At 36.6% G+C, this 24,429-nt stretch overlaps 1 protein-coding gene across 1 annotated transcript in view; it reads left to right on the top strand.

The window, feature by feature from the left end:
• The window catches only part of LOC105463607 (transmembrane serine protease 11A), a 68,830-nt gene extending 52,514 nt beyond the window's left edge, over window positions 1-16,316 (top strand). The window contains exons 8-10 of the mRNA XM_071092665.1: window positions 3,390-3,649; window positions 7,984-8,126; window positions 15,886-16,316. Of these exons, the coding sequence (XP_070948766.1) occupies window positions 3,390-3,649; window positions 7,984-8,126; window positions 15,886-16,047 (565 nt within the window). The 3' untranslated portion in view covers window positions 16,048-16,316. The remainder of the gene's footprint in view (window positions 1-3,389; window positions 3,650-7,983; window positions 8,127-15,885) is intronic.
• Window positions 16,317-24,429: the final 8,113 nt, after the last annotated feature.

The raw sequence follows: 24,429 nt of genomic DNA, 5'->3' as shown, positions 1-24,429 counted from the left end.
GTTCTTCTCTAAAATAATGTTACACTTGCATACTTAATCAGAAATTTGATGGGAATAAAGGAAGTAACAGTCATTATCCTAGTATTCATCAATCATTTCCTCAAAGTTTTTAATAAGGAAACTGTGTAAGGAATCAGAACTATTTTGTGACATCCTAACACAAAATATTCACTAATAACATACACCATTAATCTTTTGTGAAACAATGCTCTCCACTTAAAACTAGTGTCTGTTTCTGCCAAACACTTGGGCCAGTCTCCTACTCATCGTAAAAAATCAAACTAATTCCAAAGTAAAATGGAAATTTTCAATAAATGCAGGAAGTTGGTAACTGTAATGATGGAGAACCAGAACAGCAGATCAAATGTAGAGCATTGACACATGGAGATCTGTGGAATTAGAACAGTTTACAACCAAAATGAGAGCTTGCTAGCATGATAAAGACAGGCAGTTCAAAAGAGATTCCTGGAGTATCAAAGGATTCAGAAAGGCCCTTGGGCTACTCAATGTGACCTTCGCATAATAGAGCACCTCTTCACAATAGTGCCACAAAACACAAAGCTGAAGTGAAGAATAGCAAATTGTGCTATCATATAATTGCTTCTGAATGCACACATTTTATTAATGTATATTAAATTATAAAGTCATTTATAAGATAAAATGACTTTTTATAACTTTTAATTTTACTTTTCAAGATAATAACCAGTCATTTTTATCACTATTACATTTAAAATTTTAGATTTTTTTCTAAGTAGATTAACTGTACTGCCTTTCTTCTTCATTACCAACTATTATGGTAATAACAAAGACTTCTCAAGTATCTCTATATAGTAGGTGGCAGCAGAATTTAGTGGGAAAAATATGTCCCAGGCAGTTGGAGAGCTGGGCAAATTATTGAACCTTAGTATATTAGGTAATAGATAGACTAGATCTTTTCACATTCTTTTTGACCTGTAAAATTCTAACTTTTGTTACTATAATAAATTTTATCTGCCTAAGAGCATAAATCTTTATAGAGACTCTTAATATTCTGAAGAAAATATATATTAAGAATCTAGGCTGGGCATGGTGGCTCATGCCTGTAATCCCAGAATTTTGGGAGTCCGAGGCGAGAGGACCACTTGAGCTCAGGAGTTCAAGACCAGCCTGGGCAAGATAGTGAAACCCCATTGGGAATGGTGGTGCATGCCTATCATCCCAGCTTCTTGGGAGGCTAAGGCAGGAGGATCCCTTAAGCCCAGGAGTTTGAGGCTACAGCAAGCTATGATTGCACCACTGCACTCCAGCCTGGGTGACAATGCAAGTCCCCATCTTAAAAAATAGCAATCTATTTTTTAAAAGAATCTACATAAATTCTTAATGTTTGAAAGCTGTAAGAGCTCAGTAAGCTGATATATTAGAAAGCCAGAAATCCCCTATGCTGGTGTCTGGTTTTTCAAAGTAACGGGAAATTTACTTTGCCAAAGTTAGCCATTTTTGTGCTAGATAGTTCTATTTTTGCAAATATCTTTATAGCATTGAACACCAAATCTGCACTCTATTAAGTTCCACCGTCAATATTTGTTTTTGTTTTTGTTTTTTTCATCTGGAACAACAGGAACCCATTTTATCTCTTCATTCGTGTAACAGCTATTCTTTAGTTTCTCTTTTTTAGACCAAACATAAAATGAGTGAGAATATCCAAACCATGAGTGAAAATAAATATCATTACTGTGTGCTTTAGTTTGCTAAGGATAATGACCTCCAGCCCTATCCACGTCCTTGCAAAGGACATGATTTTGTTCTTTTTATGGCTGCATAGCATTCCATGGTATATGTATACCACGTTTTCTTCATCCAGTCTATCACTAATGGGCATTTAGGTTGATTCCATGTCTTTGCTATACTGAAGAGTGCTAAAGGGAGAGGATCAGGAAAAATAACTAATGGGTACTAGGCTTATTACCTGGGTGATGAAATAATATGTACAACAAAACCCCATGACACAAGTTTATCTGTGTAACAAACCTGCACATGTAACCCTGAATTTCTAAAAATGTATATATGTACATATATATGCATATATATGTGTGTGAAAAAAATATGTATATGTATTTACCTCCTTTTTGCAGAACCAACTTCCAGATGCCCTACTACATTGGTTCTTATTCTCTGAACATTCGAGACTTTGTCAGTGTCTTCCTTAAAATACGCTTCCAATAACTAAATACACCAAGACAGATGTGTAGCTAGTGTCACATATAATAAAATAAAGCAGGAAGTCTTCTGAAAAATACAAATAATGTAAATTGGTGGGAGACAGTGTTTTATAAAGGGAAGAGCAGACAGAGGCAGGCAGACATGTGATGTGAATCAAATAGTTTAACCTATCCAGGCTTTATTTTCCTTAAGTATAAAGCACAGTCTTTACTAGATCATCTTCCATTGCTACTAAATGATTTTTCTGATCCTTGTATGTACCACAATCTACCCACTGTCCAAGCCCACAAGCTAGAAGTCAACCACATTTACCACATTTGATCATCTCTCAAAGGACTATGCAGTCATCTAATAGACTTTACCACATCCATTCTTGACCTTCAAGAATCTATTCTCCAGAAAGAACCAACATGATTTTTAAAAATGTAAACGAGACTACATTATTCTCTGTCTTAATTATCCAGTAGATTCCCGTATCACTTGAATAAAATGTAAGCACTTTATCGTGACCTATGAAACTCTCTAAAATCTAGTCCCTGCTTACCTCTCCAAGCTCACCCCCAACCGTTCTTTCCCTTGTGTTCTGACTGCAGCCCATTCAATGCAAGACCTTGGGATTTTTGCCTGGGAATTTGTTTCCCTCATCTCCTCACACTGACCCTCATTTACTATGTCTTAGCCCAAATGCGTTCTTAAAATAGTCGTAATGACCTGTTAGTACTCTATTCCATTACCCTATTGTATTTTGTTCATAGCCTTTATCAATGTTTAAGGTTATTTATCCACTTGGTTGCTTGTTTTGATCCTTTTCCTTCTCTAGAATCTTATACTGCTGTGAGCAGGCACCTTAGGTCTTGTTCATCACTTTATCTCCAGTAATTCAGATAAGGCTCAGCACATAGATGCTCAGTAAATATTTGTGGAAGGGATAAATGAATGATATTTTATGTGTATTACAATTCCAAAATTCAATAGCTTTGTATTAAATATCAGTTCTAATATGGTGTTTATCTATGTTTTATCTTTCAAAACATTAGCAATAGATTATATTTAGATGATCAAAGAAAACCATAACCACAGCCAAGTATTCTCAGGATTGTATTTCTCTTATAATAGCCTAAATGCAATTAATGTAGTTCATATACTTTGGGCAGCTTATATATATTCTGTTAATTTCTAACCTTTTCCAGGTATAAAAATCCACATCAATGGACTGTTAGTTTTGGAACAAAAATCAACCCTCCCTTAATGAAAAGAAATGTCAAAAGATTTATTGTCCATGAGAACTATCACTCCGCATCAAGAGAGTACGACATTGCTGTTGTGCAGGTCTCTTACAGAGTCACTTTTTCAGATGACATACGCCGGATATGTTTGCCAGAAGCCTCTGCATCCTTCCAACCAAATTCAACTGTCTACATCACAGGATTTGGAGCACTTTACTATGGTGGTGGGTATCTCAGGATAGCTAACAGAGCATTAAGCCCTGTCTAGGGCAATGTGATTTCATCTCCATCAATATTGTACTGACAGACATTTCCACACAGTCTGATTGGATTAGTTAAGGTTCTCAGTTTGCAAGTGACAGAAATTCAATTCACATTAACCGGTGCAGAATAAAAAACCAAGAAACAAAAACTTCAACCAATTTGGCTCATGTAATTTAGAAGTCAAAAAAGCATAATAAGTGTCACTTCAGACACAGGAGTTTATATGATGTCATCTGGCTCTGCGTCTCTGAATCTGAATTTTTTGCCCCTGCTTTTCTCTGTGTTGGCTTCATTCAGAGGGATGCTAGCTTCACCTAGTGTCAGAGGTGGCTAACAACACCTCAACACTTACATCATCCTCAACCAAGAAAAAATACACAGAAAGGAACATTTACTTCTTTTCTTTGCCAGAATTCACATTAATTTCTATTGTTCCAGCTGTGTCTAGGAGAACTCAGATTGAGTGGCTAACTCAAATATTCTTTATGCCTATGTTGCAAAATTTGCTTCAGCACTGAAGAGGCTAATTTAAGTGTGATGGTGAATAAGAATCGTGTAGAGATAAATTGTCAAATTATTTGCCCTCTCTAAAAGGATTTAACTTGATATACTAAACTTAGTCTCGTAAGAAATAATGATGATTTAGTTATTGAATTTTTTAGGCAATCTTAGTGAGACGTGCTCTGGATTCTACCATGTGGTCCAGGTACATATGTATAACAACAGCTAGAGAGTTTCTTTAACAGTGGGCTTGAGAAAATGCAAAAGGGCTTTCTGAGAATGACTACATCTATTTGCAGGATTCTATACAATTTATTTATATGCAAGAAATTATAAAGAATAAGCTTTTGATTGTCAGTCTCCCATGAAGGAACTAGGAATAATCTTTCACTCACATAGGCAGGAATAGCTTTTAGGGTCTCTAGATTTTCTCCAGATGTTCCATGTGTTTTTTTTTTTTTTCCATCTTATACAGACTGAGACATGCATTGCTTTCTTTAAGGTTCTATTACCAATCACAGAAAATATTACCTATAGTTTATTAATTCCAGTAGATTAGTGCTGCTGTAAACTTGACACCTCCCTAGGTCTGCACTCTCTTGGATAGATTTTCTCTGAAGATAGAGCTTGCATTCTCTGCTTCACAGTCATGGGGAAAAGACATCACAAATCCCCTTTGTCTTGGTGGGAAAAATCATTGTCTTTCAGGAGTTTGAGATTGACACAGAAAAATACCTGTCATAATGCTTTGTGAATGGCAGCAGAATCTGACACTTATAGGGCACTCCACCCTGCTTGAATATGGCCTCGCTTGGTGAGTGACCCACAGGTGCTTTTAATCTATTAAATAAATTATCCTATCCTTAATCTATTAAGTACATTAATAGATTAAAACACCCATTCGTTACTCACCAAGAGAAGCCATATTCAAGTCTGTAAAGCAAACCTTAAGAAGTTTTTTAAAATTGAACTCATACAAAGTATATTCTCTGATCATAATAGAATCTAACTAAACATCAGTAACAGAAAGATAATATAAAAATCCCCAAATGCTTACCAATTAAAAATATGTGTAAATAAAGGGAAAACCTCAAAGAAATTTGTAAAAACACATAGAACTAAATGAAAACAAAAATATATAAATATATGCCAGATGCAGCTAAAATAGTGTACAAAGGGAAATTTATAGAAAATGCATATTATAAGGAAAGATATCAAATCAATAACTAAGTTGTCACTTCAAGAAACTAGAAAAAGAAAAAAATAAACCTAAAACAAACGTAAGGAAGGAAATAAGGATAAGAATAGAAATGAATAAAATTAAAAATTAAAAAATAGAGAAAGTTAATAAATAAAAAGCTGATTGTTTGATAAAATCAATATTTTGCAAGAAGTATTTTTATAGAAGATGAGATATAGTTCAGAGATGTCCAGAATTTATGGGCTATGCTTTTCATGACTTGAAATACATTTTACCAACTGGTTTGCTGAAGAAGTTGTGGATTTGCACTGTCACCTACTTACAATATATAGATTGTTAGTTTTACTTTACTCTTCTCAGCATCGGACATGAATTTATTTATTTATTTATTTATTTATTTATTTTTATTTTTATTTTTATTTTTTTTATTTTTGACAGAGTCTCACTCTGTTGCCCAGACTGGAGTGCTGTGGTGCGATCTTGGCTCACTGCAAGCTCCACCTCCCAGGTTCACGCCATTCTCCTGCCTCCCCCTCCGGAGTAGCTGGGACTACAGGCACCCGCCACCACGCCCGGCGGTGAAACCCCGTCTCTACTAAAACTACAAAAAAAAATTTAAGTGAGATACACACTTAAACTTTTTTTTGTAGTTTTAGTAGAGACGGGGTTTCACCGTGTTAGCCAGGATGGTCTTGATCTCCTGACCTCGTGATCCCAAAGTGCTGGGATTATAGGCGTGAGCCACCGTGTCAGGCCATGAATGTTTTTAATTGATGAAATAGTAGGTAATATATATATATGTGTGTGTGTGTGTGTGTATAATGTATATAAACCAATTGTATTCAAATAACAGAATAATTTGAAAAATCTCTTAGCATATTTCTGAGATACACACTTAAATCTTCTGAGCACTTTTAAAAATGTGTTTGCAAACATTTCTTCAGAAATAAATCTTGGAAATGGTCTTCTAAAGAAACTGGTGTTTGTATTAGGGTTTTTTCAAATGTACTTAGTTATTTTTTAAATTGATGTAAAAAATTGCATGTACTTACCATGTACAACATGGTATGTTGAAGTATAGTATATGTACATTGTGAGTGTTAAATCTAGCTAATTAACAAATGTCTTATTTTACATAATTATCATTTTTGTGGCAAGAACACTTAATATCTACTCTCGTAGCATTTCTCAAGAATATAATATATCATCAGTAGGCAACCAGAAGCTGGGGGTCTTTACAGGGGAAGGGGTTGGGGAGATGCTGGCCAACAAATTCATACTTGCAGTTAGATAGGAGGAATAAGTTTAAGAGATATCTCATACATCATGGTGACTATAGCTGTTGATATATTGTATTCTTGTATTAGTTTTTTATAACTGTGTAACAAATAACCACAAACAGTTTAAAACAGCACTCATTTATTTTTATCTCACATTTTAATGAGTCAGACATTCAGACACAGCTTAGTTGACTCCTCTTCTCAGGGTCTCACCAAACTGTAATCAAGATGTCAGCTGGGGTTGTGGTCGCATCTGTGGCTCCTTTGAGGGTTTGCTCAAGGTTGCTGGCAGAATTCCATGACTTGCATCTGTAGAACGCAGAATTCCATGACTTACATCTGTAGAACGTGCTGCTTTAACTCTTTAGGAAGGAGGCTCTGAACTCCAGGAAGGCTCGCCCTTTTTGAAATGGCTCAGCAGATTAGGTCAGGCCCACCTTTGATAATCTCCATTTGGTTAATTCAAAGTCAAACTCATTAGACGTCTTAATCGCGTCTGTAAAACTCCCTCATCTTTGCTGTATAACATAACCTAATCACAAGAATCTCATTCATCACATTCACAGATCCTGCCCATACGTGGGAGGAGGGGAATCACACGGGAATCTTGGGGACCATCTTAGAATTCTGCCAACCGTGAGGTCATGGTTTCCCAATCAATATATGGTTTGGTATAAAGAATCCCTGAATGCTTGTGCTATTCTTAGTTTTCTACGTAGCCTGCCATAAATACTGGTTTCTAAAACTCAGAATCTAGCTTACAGTCTGCAGCCACCAACTTGTAATACATTAGAAGTGAAATCATTGCCATTTAATGCATTTTTATATATATGTATGATATATAACATATATATTTCACATATATTTTATATTTATGAAAGCTCATCATAAACTTTAAATAATAAAATAAATGTACAGAGTATTATAGGCATTTTATCAAGCCAAAGGAGAAAACTATCTAGGCATGCAAAGTTTCTGGGAACAATCTGGAACCCACAAATAAAAGCTTTAAAAAAGATAAAAGGCCTTCCTGAAATATACGAACTGATTATTTTTAAGGTTAAATTTTCCAGAAAAAAGAATCCAAATGGCTTACTTGCTTTCAGAAATCTTTATAAAAATGTGATTGGACAATAATTATCATTTGATGTGCCAGATTCAATTAGAAATTCTTTTCTCTAGAAACTGCTTATATTAACCTCATTCTGTATTGACAATTTTACTATGAAAAATATATTAGGAAAGTCTGCTCACTTCACTCTAGCCAAAGATGCTGATTGTAAATACTAAAATAACTTTATTTTTTCTTAAGGGGAATCCCAAAATGAACTTCGAGAAGCCAGAGTAAAAATCATAAGTGATGATGTCTGCAAGCAACCACAGGTATATGGCAATGATATAAAATCTGGAATGTTCTGTGCCGGATATATGGAAGGAATTTATGATGCCTGCAGGGTAAGTTGGAGGGTTTTTTTTAATATTACTAACTCAAAATTTTTTATGTGGCTCAGGATATATTATATGTTCTTTACATAAGGACAAAACATAAGTATCATGTTAGCTCAAAAAAGTTACAAATGCAAATTTCACAGCAGAAAATACTTTTAAATGTTTTATTAAGATAATTGAAGTAAGAGTTTCTGTGATGCTATCAAACAAACAAAATTAGAATTTCTTAACCAGAAATCCAAAGATTAATAAAGCAGTTTATTTTCTCAAGGGGCTCACATTCAAGAAAGAAAAAATCATAAACAGAGAAGTATAAAGTGATGTTATAAGTAATATAATGAAAAGCAAATATTTTCCTTGAAGGAAACATTTTTTGGAACACGTATCAGAGATGAGATGTAAATAAGGCCTGAAGAATAAATAACACTTACCCAATTTCAGAATAAGAAAATAATGTTATAGAAAAGACAAAAAGCATAGCCAAAAATATGAAGGTGTGAAATTACAATTCATATCTAAGGGAACTCCAAGTAATCGGTTGGGTCTCAGCATGAGGAGGATGAGAGGAGAAACAAGTAGATAACCATGAGAAGGTGGAATAGGCCATGCTGTGATTCCATGGGTCCTCCCCAGTGCCCTCCTCTGCCTTCTAACATGCATGTTTTCCAGTGAAGGTACAAGTGTGTTTCTTCCTGGAGACACTTGCTTTTTAACATGAGATTCTTTAGAACTCTAAGGAGGCCACACTATGTGGAAATGATGGAATGTTATTGATATCAGGTGGCAGAACGCCCTGTCCAGTCTCACAAACTATACCACATGCGCGACCTCTATCGGAAAAGGAGCAGGGAGCTATGTAGCATAGAGACTGGGCAAAAGCAGGATCTGGTTCGCAGCCAGCCTCAGTTGCCGAGAACGTGGAGGAAGGCAGGCAGAATTTAGATTCCAACAAAAGACCATACCATGGGGAAACAGGTGGAAAGCGCAGGAGTCTTGGAGCAGACAGGACCAGGGAATTTAGGTGAACCATGAGATTACTGAAAAGCTTTAGGAGGGATTGGTGATCATAGAGAGGTTTCACTGCATTGGAGAGGCTTCACTGGATTGGGGAGCAGAGGTAAGCTTTCTGCCTAACTGGGCAAAGTAAGTGATAAAACAAGACTCTAGTCACAGAAAAATAGGGTAAATTATCAGGGCAGCGGTGCAAGTACAAGGATCCAAGACAGGAATACAGTGATTGTAACTGGGGCACATGGTGAGGGGCCTAGTCTGATACAACAGAAGTGCAAGCACCACCATCAGCTAGTCTTTCTCCAATTTACGAATTATTGATATAGAACTCAATAAATCCCATCCTGTATATACAAGATTGGTCCTAAAGCATGTTTTGGGGGGAAAGGAGAGAGAAAGAGCCGCTAATTTTTCAACCAGAGGTCTAGCCAAGCAAGACCCAAACACAACTGAGAAAAGGATCAGAATTGCTTATAGGAAAGCCAGAAATGAAAGGCTTGGACAACTTGATCAAGATTCGTGATTCCACTGTTGTTTCCAGTTCAGTTAAGCATTTACAAAAGGATCCCTAGTTGTAATTACCACATAGGCAGCTGCTACACTGATTAGAGAACTCTGTCAAGGTGGCACTGAAAATCATTTTAGAAAATGATAGGTGGATGTTTGCAACATTTTTCTGAAGGACCTATAATTTAAAATCAGGTTGCGGAGGCCGAGGCGGGCGGATCACAAGGTCAGGAGATCGAGACCACAGTGAAACCCCGTCTCTACTAAAAAAATACAAAAAAATTAGCCGGGCGCAGTGGCGGTCGCCTGTAGTCCCAGCTACTCAGGAGGCTGAGGCAGGAGAATGGCGGGAACCCAGGAGGCGGAGCTTGCAGTGAGCCGAGATCGCGCCACTGCACTCCAGCCTGGGCAAGAGCGTGAGACTCCGTCTCAAAAAAAAAAAAAAAAAAAAAAAAAAAAATCAGGTTGCTGGGAACCTGCTGTATAGGAGAATTAGTCAAGAACTGTCCCTGGTCATTTTTCCATTTATTCTAACTCTCTTCACTGATTCACTAAAAAAAAAGTTTGAGTGCCCTACTCTTTACTATACATCGTACATATACCGAAGGTAGTCTCACAAGCAAAAACCTTCCTGGAACCTGCTTTCAGGAAAACTGCTGTCTAGTGGATCAGATATGAATGAATCAAAAAATTATGCCAATGAAAAAGAAAACTTGGAAGGAGAAGGTCATTGTTCCATGAGTATATTTATAAGAAATGAACATGACTAGCTAGGGTGGTGAAGCTAAGTGGTGAATGGAGTGAACTAGTATCCAGGAAGATTTCAAATGATGATAGGGGCAGGGAGAATTCTAGGAGCTGAAACATCACATGGTGGAACACAGAACGCACATGACCCAGTGGTACAGGAAGAGGTAGAAGAGTTTGTTTGAAGTCAGACTTTGCAGGACCTTGTGAGCCACATTATTTTTTCCCTGTTTTGTAAGGACAATAGAAAGCCACTAAAGAGTTTTAATCAAGAGATTTATATTAAATTAGTTAATATGTGTAAAGCTCCCCAAACACTGCCTGGTATACTGTGAGTACTATTCAGACATTTGTTAAATTAAAAGGGTGGAATGATCAAATTTGAATATTGTGAGAAGTGTTCTGGTGAAAGTAAGGAAAATATCTGGGAAAGGGCAATTGAGGATCAATCAGCATGTACTGCAAAAATCCAGGTGAAATATGTTAGTTTGGATGAATATGGTGACATGGAGACAAAGATATTTAGAGGTAACAGTGGCAAATGAAGTAATGGATTTCATATGGTTGGAGACAAGGGGTGGGGCAAAGAATGATATATCAATTCATGGCCTAAAAAACAAAAATAAAATAAACTCCCGGCTTGAGAGGCTGCAGGGATTGTAATAATAATCAATGAGTTAGGAAAGAGTGACGAAGGTCCAGATCTAGAAAGACAGCATGGGTCCAGCATCAGCCACATGGAGTTGGAGATGCTTTTGAGATACACAAGTAAGGAAGTGAGGACCTCCACCCATGCCAGTTCCTTATCTAGGAGAATGTCCCCTGTCTTCCTACCAATTAATAGCCCAAGTTTTAGCTTAATTCTCTTTTCATGTGTGAAAATCCTACGTCTGTTACCACTGTATCCCCTGTCGTTTTGTGTTAGTAGCTGACACAAGATTCACCTGACACTCAATATGACTTCTTGCTGTCTTTGTGCCCTGCCTCTTCAAATAGATAGTAAGGACTGTGGAGGCTCCTTGCTGATTGAATTTTTCTTAAGTGATTGATTATTTAAGGAAGAGGAAATAAGAATTAGTGAAAAGAAAGAGAGAAAGAAGGGGAAAGCAATACTATTTGAAAAATCATCTGTCTAAATTTACAATTTAAAAGTGCACTGCAGCTGGCCTGAAGACAAATCAGTGGGGATGCTTGTTAAAAGTGCAGGCCTAGGATCCCACCCTGGTCCAACAGAATCTTTAGAGGTGGGCATTAGAGATCTGCATTTAAGAACTTCCCTTCATAACGTTTATTCAGAATGAAGTCTGAGAAACACTGATAAACTGATGTCAGTTATAAATTCCAGGATGCTCATGGTAATATAATTATCTTTTCTCATCTACAAGTAGCCCAATGCCTTTTTAATGCTCTGAATAGGATTTTGAATAATTCCACCTATCTGTTTCCATACCCTTCACAGTGCATGGAATGTTTCTTGTTATATTTAATAAATTCCGTTATATCTTATCTCAGTTGATCTTTTGGGGGTTTTTTCTTTTTTTAAATCCTGTACTTTCTAACTTAAGGAAATGGTGAAAAGATCATTATACTGTTTTTTTAAACTGATCTAATCTGTATCACATTAATTGAAAAAACTCTATTAAACAATGCTCCAAAGGGAGGCAGAAGCTGACCATCCATGAATGTCAAGAAACCATGGTGCTAATAGAAGACACTTAAGAAAAGTCCATTTTTTTTTTTTTTTTTTTTTTGAGACGGAGTCTCACTCTGTCGCTCAGACTGGAGTGCAGTGGCCGGATCTCAGCTCACTGCAAGCTCTGCCTCCTGGGTTTACGCCATTCTCCTGCCTCAACCTCCCGAGTAGCTGGGACTACAGGTGCCCGCCACCTCGCCTGGCTAATTTTTTGTATTTTTTAGTAGAGACGGGGTTTCACCATGTTAGCCAGGATGGTCTCGATCTCCTGACCTCGTGATCCGCCCGTCTTGGCCTCCCAAAGTGCTGGGATTACAGGCTTGAGCCACCGTGCCCGGCCAAGAAAAGTCCTTTTCTAGAACATAAACTAAGTCCACTATAGCTTCAAAAAATGTTCACGTACAGTACAGTAATCATGGATGTTCCTGATGAAAGCCCAAAGGAACATTTGAATGTATAAAGAAAGATTAAATTACGTTTGGCATTTTATTACTCTTGGGTGGGTTTTAATTTGCCCTCATTTGGATACTAGACAAGAAGTCGGACTTCCTATTTTTTTCTCTATTCCACTGTACCCTTAGCTATGATTTTGTATTAGCCAGATTTTCTAGGTTTCTTCTTTGTTCATCTTTAAAATGTGTAGATTGAAATATCTAAGCATGGAGATTTTACATTCAAATTCATCTCTGCTCTTCCCCCAAACCCATCAAAATGACCATAAAGGCAGATAAGGTCAGGTGTAGTGGCTCACTCCTATAATCCTAGCACTTTGGAAGGGACAAGGAGAGAGGATCGCTTGAGCCCAGGTGTTCAAGACTAGCCTAGACAACAAAGTGAGACCCAATCTCTACAAAAAATGTAAAAATTAGCTGGGTGTGGTGGTGCACGCCTGTAGTCCCAGCTACTCAGAAGGCTGAGGTGAGAGGATTGCGAGAGCCCAAGAGTTTGAGACTACAGTGAGCTGTGATTGCACCAGTATACTCCAGCCTGGGAGACAAAGAGTGGCTCAAAAAAACAAAACAGAAAAACCCCGTAACGATCATTTTGAAAAACTGCTTGGCATCATCTACAAAATACAATTTTCTATATATCTACAAATTGTACTTTAAAAAGCTATCAACTAATAAAAACCAGAAGAGAGAAAACTGAAAAAAACTCCAACAAAACTTTGAAAGAGAAAGAGAAGATGGAGGAGTTTTAACTGACTTAGTAAAGAAGAGGTTAAAACATAAATGTCTTGGGTGGAGAGGGGAGTGAAATACCAATTTTAAGTAAAACCAATATTTTGGGAGATATGGGTGCAGAAATGTAAAGACTTCACAGAGAGTACTTGGAACACCCCATTTCTCCCTATCCTAAATAATCAGTCTAATCCATATCACATCTCTACTTTCCCCACCTCTACCACCTCTCTCCAAACATCTAAACTCCAGAGATGGGAAGTTTGTACTCTGTAGCAGCTGAATCTGAGGCCCTTTAACTCAGTGACACTAAATATAGTAGAAAGCAGAGGGGGCCTGAAAAGGTGGGATTATGTGAAAGCAGGCCTCAACCTCTTCCCATGGTTTCTCCCAAAGTGCTGCAGGCAGATATACATAATGCCTCCAACTTTCTCCCTGCAAGAAATTGCAAGATTCTTCTCTAGAGAAGCCCACAGTCTAGAGGGGGAAAAAAAATACCTCCATATACTGATATTTGAGAGGCCCCTACTAGAATACAGAGTATCAGCCCAGAAGCCCTCCTACCTACCTGTATTAGTTCATTCTGTGCTGCTGTAACAGAATGCTGAAGACTAAGTACATATAAGGAACAGAGATGTATTTCTTACAGTTCTAGAAACTGGAAAGTCCAAGGTTGAGGGTCCCACATGTGGTCATCATCTTGCCCCACATCTTGCCTCATTATCCCATGCAGAAAGGTGGAAGGGCAAAGAAAGCACAAGATGGGTGGAGGGAGAGAAGGCCAAACTCATTCTTCTATCAGGAACTTACTCCTGCGATAACAAACCCACCCCTATGGTAATAATATGAATTCACTCACAAGAGCAGAGTCCTCATGACCTGATCACCTCTTCTTAGGTCCCATCTCTCAACACAGTTTCATTGGGGATTAAGTTTCCCCAACATATGAACTCTTGGGCACACATTCAAACCATAGCATCACCCAGCACAAAAGCACAGAACTTACAATCTGCTTTCTAGCACCACACCCTAGAACCAAACAGTAAGAATCATCTCCAGAAATGTAGCAACAATATAATCATAATTTTTAAAATCCAGTGGAAGGATTGGAAGATAAAATCAAGGAAATCTCTCAGAAAGAACAAAAAAAAGACACAGAGGAGAAAAATAACCAGAAAAATTAAGAAGGTTAGAGGATAAACTCAGGAGGTCCAACATTAAATGAATAAGAGTTCTGAAAACATAAAACATGAGTGTACAATATAAAAAAAATAATAATAAAGAAGACTCCTCGTTCTGAAGCTTACAGGCATCCTATTGAAGAAAAGGTCCAAGTAGTGCTGGGCACAATAAATGAAGTAGTTCTTTCCAAGACATGCCATCATAAAGGGTCAGAAGCCAGGGATAAGGAGAACAATCTTAACACTTTGAAGGAAGAAGCATCAGAACACATAGAACTCCTCAACGGTAACTCTAGAAGGTAGAAGATGGTGGAAAACGCATTCAAATATCAAAGGGAAGATTATTTCAACCTAGAATCCTGCCCATGCTAACTAAATACCAATTGTGAGGGTGGAATTAAGAATTTTAGATAAGCAGTGACTGAAAAAAATGTACTTCTGATACCCTCTTTCTTAGAAAACTACTTGAGGGGGTACCTCAGCAAAATTAGGGAATAAATCAAGAAAGTGGAAGACTTAAGACCTGAAACTGTTAATCCAATACTAAAGAGTGGTATCATATAATCCCAACATCATAGCTCTGCACCAGGCTTAAAATAACCAGCTCGAATTTGAGCAGAAGTAAGAAAAGAGTGTGTGTGTGTGTGTGTGTGTGTGTGTGTGTGTGTTGATATGGTGGAACTGTTTCAGAGGAAGCAAAAGAACTAACAAGCCATCTGAGGTCCTTGTACATTAGTAAAGATTATTGTGAGGTGTTGGTAGGTCTTTTGGAGCATTCAACATTTACCAGGTACATAGAAAACTATCCACATGAAAAAAAAGTTGTGTTATTAATTCTAGGAGAGCCAAAAAAGATTTCTGTAATGCAAATATGTTACTTGACTCTACCATTAATAAAATTTTCCAACTGGTATTAAACATAGGCTGTTAATTTAACCAAAAATAGAGATACTATAATGTAAAGACGTGGTGTGGAAAAGTTGCAAAGAAGTTGTAAAACAGCTAAATAACTAACTACATAAGAAAAAATAAATGTTTACTGTCTAAATCTAGAAACTGTAATTTGAGCATATTATCCAATGATAAGGAGTTAGACACTATAAGAAATTATTAAACAAGCATGAAGTGGCTACCTCTTGGAGAACAGCCTGTGTGAGAAAACATGGGACATAATTGCTTTTCAAGCCTCTTCATGTTCTTTAGTTTTTGTCTTTTTTAACTAAGTGCTGTTTATTCTAACAAAATAAACTTTATTTTTTAAATGTGAAAGTTAAACCTTAAGGCTCTTTGTAATTTTAAAATCCATGTCTCAATTAATTATTCTGTGTTGATAATCTATACACGTACTGTCTAGTAACAAAATATGTGATTCATCAAAATATCTTAAATAATGAGCTTTATGTTTAGCTAATTTTCTTTCTCTTTTCTTACGTTTTTATTTTCAGGGTGATTCTGGGGGACCTTTAGTCACAAGGGATCTGAAAGACACCTGGTATCTCATTGGAATTGTGAGCTGGGGAGATAACTGTGGTCAAAGGGACAAGCCTGGAGTCTACACACAAGTGACTTATTACCGAAACTGGATTGCTTCAAAAACAGGCCTCTAATTTGCCATAAAAGTTAAACCAAGAGAGCTGTATGCAGGTCATATATGCGTGAGAATTCAACTATCTAATGGGTGTAGTACAACAAAGTGATATTAAATTACTGGATCTAGCAACATGAAACATACAACGTAAGTCATTTAGAATCACTTTAATCAACCAATAATCCTTAGCCAATTTATAAGGGACTTTTATTTGTAAAGTAATAGATCTGGCTTGAAACATACAATAGAGATACCTAGCTCTTTAAATCATGAATGTTGAAGTACAAATGAGACTCAATACATATTTTTGAAGTTAGTCCATGAGATTTTTAAAATGTCTTTATCAAGGGGATCTCCTTTTAACTGAGACATTTTTGAACTCACATAGTGTTCAAGAAACCCTTGTATAATTCCCTAGGTTTCTCTAGAGCTCACAAATATTTTTTTCTTTTTCCTTATTCAATCAGATTTTCCAAAGCACTTTTCCACCATAAAAAATGAATTTTCTACTTCTAAACCCATTTGAGGGACACAAATAAAAGAAAGCCATATGTAGGAAACAAAGTCTGATAGTAAAGCAAGTCAGAGATCTTCTAACATTTTTTAGTTATAAAGCCTCTAATTTTTTGTTGACTTTTCTACACACACACACACAAACACACACACAAGCACACTCACATAGATATTCCTATCCCACATATATAACCAGAAAAATCCAGATTAATGAATGATATATAGAAAGAGTGATTAGTTGATCAAAACTATATATTTGTTAAAAATTTGGGAGAAGGTGATGGTGATTTCATAAGTCCCAAAACACAGGCACAAGAAATTTGACATTTCATAGATGCACTTACACATTTTGACCACAAGGGGGAAATTTTGTACATTATTATTGTATGGTTAAATGCCTGAAAAAAATAAGAATTCACTAATACCTTGAAAAATCAAAGAATATTGTCTTCCTCTGTAGCAAGAAAAATTGTATGCCCTTGCATTTCTACAGCCAAATAGCTTATAAAGCTTATGGCAATGTCCCAACTATTGCAACCATAAAACCCTAGTTTTAGAAAAATTTGAAAATAAATATAAAATTTGAGCACCTACTGCATATAACACATGTGGTTATAACATATAACAAATAGGATGTTTTCTCTTTTGGACCACATAAACAAAGTGGTTCAAAAGAGAAAACATACTCCATAAGCAACGTGTCTCCTGAAGTCATTAGGAGAGTAAGGCCAACATCATGAATCTTTCAACTGTCATTAAAATTACATTTCTTTTAAATAACTAGTTTGGATCACTCTGAAGCTGAGTTCACAAACTTGGCACTATTTATATTTTGGTCTGGATGATGTTTTATTGTATTTTGTAATACAATTAAATTAAGGCTTTGTGGAAGCAGTTATTCCGCTTGGCAATGCTTGTGAAACATTACAGTCTGCAGACTGGGGAGTCATTTACTCATGTAGTCTAAATATAAGACAAATCATTGGAATGATGAACTTGCTTTATAATAATTTCCCTCATGTACTATTGAGAAGTCACGAAAATAATCCTAAAATATCCGAAAGAGATACGCAGTTCATTCATAAAACACTTGATTCATAATTTAGACTCATAGAATTTTAAAGCTTAGAAGAGATTGCATGTCACATAGGCCAATACACTTATGTTATGTTTAAAAGAACTGAAGCCAGAAAACTATATATTTGTTATATATAAATGACTCAGAGAAGCAATAGGTAGTCTGCATCACCAATGGGCCTGGAACACAGGCACCAGTTTCACCTTCCCTTTTTCTTGTAAAGTATCTTTATTATTGCCTATTTTTGTTGAATCAACAGATCTATAAAATTTTAAGTCAGAGCTATTGAACCTGTATTAAGGTAGAAAACTCTTAAGATAAGAATTTTAAATGATGAGATTCATTTAGGCAGCTGGCTGCCAATTCTCTGAATTCACTTCAAGACAAAGTTTCTTCTTCATATATAAATATACATAGGCATATAAATTATTCTATATTGTGGTGGTAAAATTTAATGCTGACTTTGGATGTTCAGATTCAGGAAATGATCTTAGAATTATAAACTTTGTATTTTTAAACTATTTGGTGCAGCATTTCATTTTGGGTCACATGTAAGCAGATATTGATTGATATGTCATTTTTAATCTAATAAAGTTGGTGATCAGAGTATTCTACAAACAATATGACTGAGTTCGTTTTGGGCCAATATCATGAATCTTTCAGTTGTCATTAAAATCACATTTCTTTTAAATAACTAGTTGGGATCACTCTGAAGTTGAGTTCACAAATTTGGCACTATTAATATTTTGGTCTGGATAATGTTTTATTGTGAAGGGCTATCCTGTTCATTGTAGAATACTTAGCAGCATCCCACTAGATGCCTGTAGCATACCCCTTTTCTCAAATTATTATAATCAAAAATATCTCCCGACTTGGCAAAAGTCCCCTAAGGTATAAAATTATCCACTATTGAGAACCACTATTCTGGATTCATTTGATCATTTTTAGAAATGTGAGAGATGACTCAAAGTTATGACACCAAATATTCAGAAACTATAGTTTTCTGATCAAGCTGAACATTCACTAGCATGTTCTTAAAAGAAATGACAGAATACATGACTGGTGCTTCAGTCTGTGGCTGTTTCAAATACAGACTGATGTTCCCAAACATAATGTGCTCAAAGAATTTGTCTAATGCTTTTGCCTGAACTAGAGTATAGTCATAGAGCACCATTAACCTTTTCCATGAAAACAGGGCTTCATGAAAAACACCCTCTAGCAGTTTCTCTACCTTGACCACAATTCACAGTAGGAAATATGTTATACATCACAGCTCCATACATATAAAACCAAATACATACAAAAATTGAAACAGCAGTTTCATAAAACAATACTTACCATTACAAAATGTAATGAAATCTAATATTTTCTACTTTATTATACTCTATGCTATACAATTCTATTCCACTTTAAAAAAAAAACATTTACCCTGTCTCCTAAATTGATTTCACAATCTAATCAATCATCACTGGCAATGCCAATAAAATGTTCTCAAATAATCATTTTCTATTATATTTTTTATTTGTATAAATTTAGGGGGTACAAAGTACAGTTTTGTTACATGAATATATGTACAGTGCTGAAGTCTGACCATTTAGTGTATTATTAACATTCATTTGGGGAGGAGTGGACCAGGATAACAGAATAGAAGCCTCCACTGATTGTCCCCCTCCCCAAAGGACACCAATTTAACATCTACACAAAATGATCACCTTCATAAGAACCAAAAATAACGTGAGAACTCACAGTATCTGGTTTTAACTTTATATCACTGAGGGAGGCACTGAAAAGGTAGGAGAAACAGTCCTGAATCACTGGCACCATGGCTCCCCCATGCCCAGAAGCAGCGGTGTGGTGCAAAGAATATTTTGGTGTGCTGGGCAGAGAGATATGACAGTATTTTTGAGGCACTAAACTCAGTGCTGCCCTATTATAACAGAAAACAAACATAGACTAAACTTAGCTGACACGGAGGGAGTATATAAAACAGCCGTAATCAGAGGAGAATAATCTATCCCAGTGGTCCAAACTTGTGTTCCTGCGAGCCTCACCACCATGGGCTAAAGTGCACTGTGGCTCCAAATAAACTTGACAGGCAGGCTAGGCAACAAGGATTGAAACACTTAGGTGAGCCCCAGTGCTGAACTGGGTGCAGAGAGAGTGGATTGGAGGGGACATGTAACCTACTGAGACACCAACTGAGAGAGTACTCGCATCACCTCTCCCCTAAGCCCAGGCTGCACAACTCATAGCCCCAAAAGAGAACCATTCCCTCCATTTGAGGAGAGAGGATGGAATAGTGGGAAGGACTTTGTCTTGCATCTTGGATACAAGCTCAGCCACAGCAGGATAGGGCACTGGTCAGAGTCATGAGGCCCTCTTTCCAGGTCTTAGTTCCTGGATGATATTTCTAAACACACTCTGGGCCAAAAGGGACCCTCCCTGGTTCCGTGAAGGGAAGGACCCAGTTCTGGCAGGATTCGTCACCTGCTAACGAAAGAACCCTTGGGCCCTGAAGAACCAGCAGCAATACCTAGGTACTATGTCGAAGGGTTTGGGTAAGACTCTAAGATGTGCTGGGCTCAGATGAGGCTCAGCATATTTCTAGCTATGGTAGCTATGAGACTCCTTTCCTTTAAGAAAAGCAGAGGGAAACGCAAAAGGGACTTTGTCCTGCACTTTAGGTACTAGTTTGGCCAAAGGGGGATAGAGCACCAAGTGGGCTCTTGGGGTCTCCAACTAGGACTTGACCCTTGGGTGGCATTTCTGGACCTTCCCTGGACCAGAAGGGAGCCTATTCACCCTAAAGGGTGAATCTCAGGCCAGGCAAAATTCACCGCATGCTGACAAAAGAGCCCTTGGGCCTTAGGGGAATATCAATGGTAGTCTGGCAGTACTCCCATGGGCCTGTGGCAGTGATGGCCATGGGGTGAGTCTCCTCTGCCTTTGGAAAAGGGAAGGACTGCATCTTCTGGTTTCAGTGCCCGCTCAGGCACAGTACAATAGAAAGTCAGGTAGACTTCTAAAGTTTTTGACTCTAGTCCCTGGCTCCCAGAAGGCACCCTGGACATGCCCAGGGGTGGGGGGAACTTACCACCCTGAAGGGAAGGATACTGGCCTGGCTGGCTTTGCCACTTGCTGATAGTAGAGTCCTATGGCCTTGAATGGACATAGGTCATAGCCAGGGAGTGGTTACAGCAGGCCTTGGGTGAGACCCAGGGCTGTGCTGGCTTTGGGTCTGACCCAGCACTGTTCTAGTAGTGTTGGCCATAGAGATGCTTGTGTTACACCATCCCCAGTTTCAAGTGTCTTAGAAAAGAGAGAGAGAGAGAGAGAGAGAGAGAGAGACTTCATTCACATTGGAGAAAGTAAGGAAAGAGAACAAGAGTCTGTCTGGTAATCCAGAGAATTCTTCCAGATCTTGTCCAAGACCATCAAGGTGGTACTCTATGAATCTGCAAGACCCACAGTGTTACTGGGCCTTGGGTGCCCCCTTAAAGCAGATAGAGCTTGGATCACAACACTCAAGTCCTTTTGAATATCTGGAAAGTCTTCCCAAGAAGGATGGGTACAAATAAGCCCATATTGAGAAAACTACAATAAATACCTAACTCTTTAAAGCTCAGACACTGAAGAACATCTACAAGTATTAACAACATCCAGGAAAAATGTGACCTCATCAAATGAACAAAATAAGGCACCAGGGACCAATCCTGGACAAAGAAAGAGATGTGAACTTTAAAACAGGTAATTCAAAATAGCTATGTTGAAGAAATTCAAAGAAATTCAAGACAAGACAGAGAAGGAATACGGAATGCAATCAGGTAAATTTAACAGATAGAAATAATTAGAAAGAATTATGCAGAAATTCTGGAGTTGAAAAATGCAATTGGCATACTGAAGAATGCATCAGAGTTTTTAAATAGCAGAAGTAATCAAACAGAAGAAAAAATTAGTGAGTCTGAAGATAGCGTATTTGAAAATTCACAGTCAGATGAAACAAAAGAAGAAAAAATAAGAAAAAAATGAAGCACAACTACAAGATTTAAAAAATAGCCTAAAAAAGGCAAATTAAGAGTTTTGGGCCTTAAAGAGGAAATAGAGAAAGAGATAGAGGTAAAAGAGTTTCATTCAAGGGATAATAATGGAGAACTTTCCAAACCTAGAGAAAGATATCAATATCCAAGTACAAGAAGGTAAAAGAACACCAAGCCAATTTAACCCAAAGAAGACTACCTCAAGGCATTTGATATTCAAACTCCCAAAGGTCAAAAATAAAGAAAAGATCCTAAAAGCAACAAGAGAAAAGAAACAAATGACATACATTGGAGCTCCAATACATCTGGCAGCAGACTTTTCATTGGAAACCTTACTGGTCAGGAAAGAGTAGTATGACATATTTAAATTGCTGAAGGAAAAAATATTTACCCCAGAATAGTACATCCAGCGAATATGTATTTCAAACATGAAGGAGAAATGAAGACTTTCTCAGACAAACAAAAGCTGAGAGAATTCACAACACCAGACCTGTCCTACAAGGAATGCTACAGGGAGTACTTCAATCAGAAAGAAAATGATGTTAATACAATAAGAGATAAGAAGATACAAAACTCACTGATAATAGGAAATACATAGAAAAACACAGAATATTGTAACACAGTAAATGTGTTGTGTAAACTACTCTTATCTTAAGTAGAAAGACTAAATGACGAACCAATCAAAAACAACAACTACAATAACTATTCAAGACAAAGCCAGTACAATAAGATATAAATAGAAACAATAAAAAGTTAAAAAGCAGGGGATCTAAATTAAGGCATAAAGTCTTTGTTATTTGTGTGTTGGCTAGTTTGTTTGTTTATGCAAACAGTATTAAATAGTTATCAGCTTAAAATAATGGGTTATAAGATAGTATTTGCAAGTCTCATGGTAACCTCAAACCAAAAAAAACATACAACAGATACACACAAAATAAAAAGCAAAAAACTAAATTGTATCACCAGAGAAAATCACCTTCACTAAAAGGAAGATAGGAGAAAAAGAAATAAGGAAGAGAAGATCACAAAGCCATCAGGAAACAAATAACAAACTGGCTCAAATATATTCCTACTTATCAATAATAACATTGATTGTAACTGGAGTAAGTTCTTCAATCAAAAGACATAGAGTGGCTGAATGGATTTTTTTTTTTTAAAAAAAAAAAGACCCAATGACCTGTTGCCTACAAGAAACATACTTTACCTATGAAGACACAGGTATGTAAAAAGGTATTCCATGCCAGTGGAAACCTAAAAAGAGCAAGAGTAGCTGTACTTATATCAGACAAAATAGATTTCAAGAAAAAAACTATATGAAGAGACAAACAAGGTCACTATATTAATATAAAGGGGTCAATTCAGCAAGAGATACAACAATTTTAAATGTATATGCACCCAACACTGGAGCACCCAGATATATAAGGCAAATATGATCAGAGCTAAAGAAAGAGATAGGTCCAATATAATAATAGCTGGAGACTTCAACATCTGACTTTCAGCAAAGGATAGATCTTCTAGACAGAAAATTGATAAAGAAACATCAGACTTAATCTGCACCATAGACCAAATGGACCTAATAGATATTTACAGAACATCTCATTCCATGGCTGCAGAATACACATTCTCTTCTTCAGCAAAGAATCATTCCCAAGGATAGACCACAGATTAGGTCACAAAACAAGACTTAAAACATTTTTAAAAATTGAAATAGTATCCAGCATCTTGTCGGGCCACAATAGAATGGAACTAAAAATCACTAAAAAGAGGAATTTGGGAAACTACACAAATACATGTAAATTAAATAATATGCTCCTGAATGACCAGTGGGTCATTGAAGAAATTAAAAAGGAAATTAAAAATTTCTTGAAACAAATAATAATGGAAACACAACACACTAAAACCTATGAAATACAGCAAAAGTGGTACTAAGAGAGAAGTTTATAGCTGTAAGTGTCTACATCAAAAAAAAAGAAAAAAACAACTTCATAATCTTATATTTGGAAAAACCTAAAGACTCCACCAAAAAACCATTCAAACTGATAAATAAAATCAGTTAAGTTGCAGGATTCAAAAATCAACACAAAAACATTACTAGCATTTCCATATGCCAACAGCAAACAATCTGAAAAAGAAATTAAAAACATAATTCCATTTACAATAGCTGCAAATAAAATTAAATAACTAGGAATTAACTCAACTGAAGAAGTGAAAGATCTATATACTGAAATCTATAAAACACTGATAAAAAAATATTGAAGAAGTCACCAAAAATGGAAAGATATTCCATGTTCATGGATTGGAAGGATCAATATTGTTAAAATGTCCATACAATCCAAAGCAATCTATAGATTCAATGCAATCCCTATCAGAAGACCAATGATATTCTCCACAAAAATAGAAAAAATAATCCTAAAATTTATATGGAATCCCAAAAGATCTGGAATAGTCAAAGCTACACTAAGCAATAAGAACAAAATTGGAGGAATCACATTACTTGACTTGAAATTATACTACAGAGCTATTGTAACCAAAACAGCATGGTACTGGCATAGAAACAGACACACAGAACAATGGAACAGAATAGAGAATCCAGAAACAAATTCACACACCTAAAGTAAACTCATTTTTTCAAAGGTACCAAGAACAAACACTGGGGAAAAGACAGTCTCTTCAATAAATGATGCTAGGAAAACTGGATATCCATATGCAGAAGAATGAAACTATACCCCTATCTGTCATGATATACAAAAATCAAATCAGAATGGATTAAAGA

This window comes from Macaca nemestrina, chromosome 3 (assembly GCF_043159975.1).
Source record: "Macaca nemestrina isolate mMacNem1 chromosome 3, mMacNem.hap1, whole genome shotgun sequence".
NCBI classification, from domain to species: Eukaryota; Metazoa; Chordata; class Mammalia; order Primates; family Cercopithecidae; genus Macaca; species Macaca nemestrina.
This window is presented reverse-complemented; position numbering and strand designations above follow the sequence as displayed.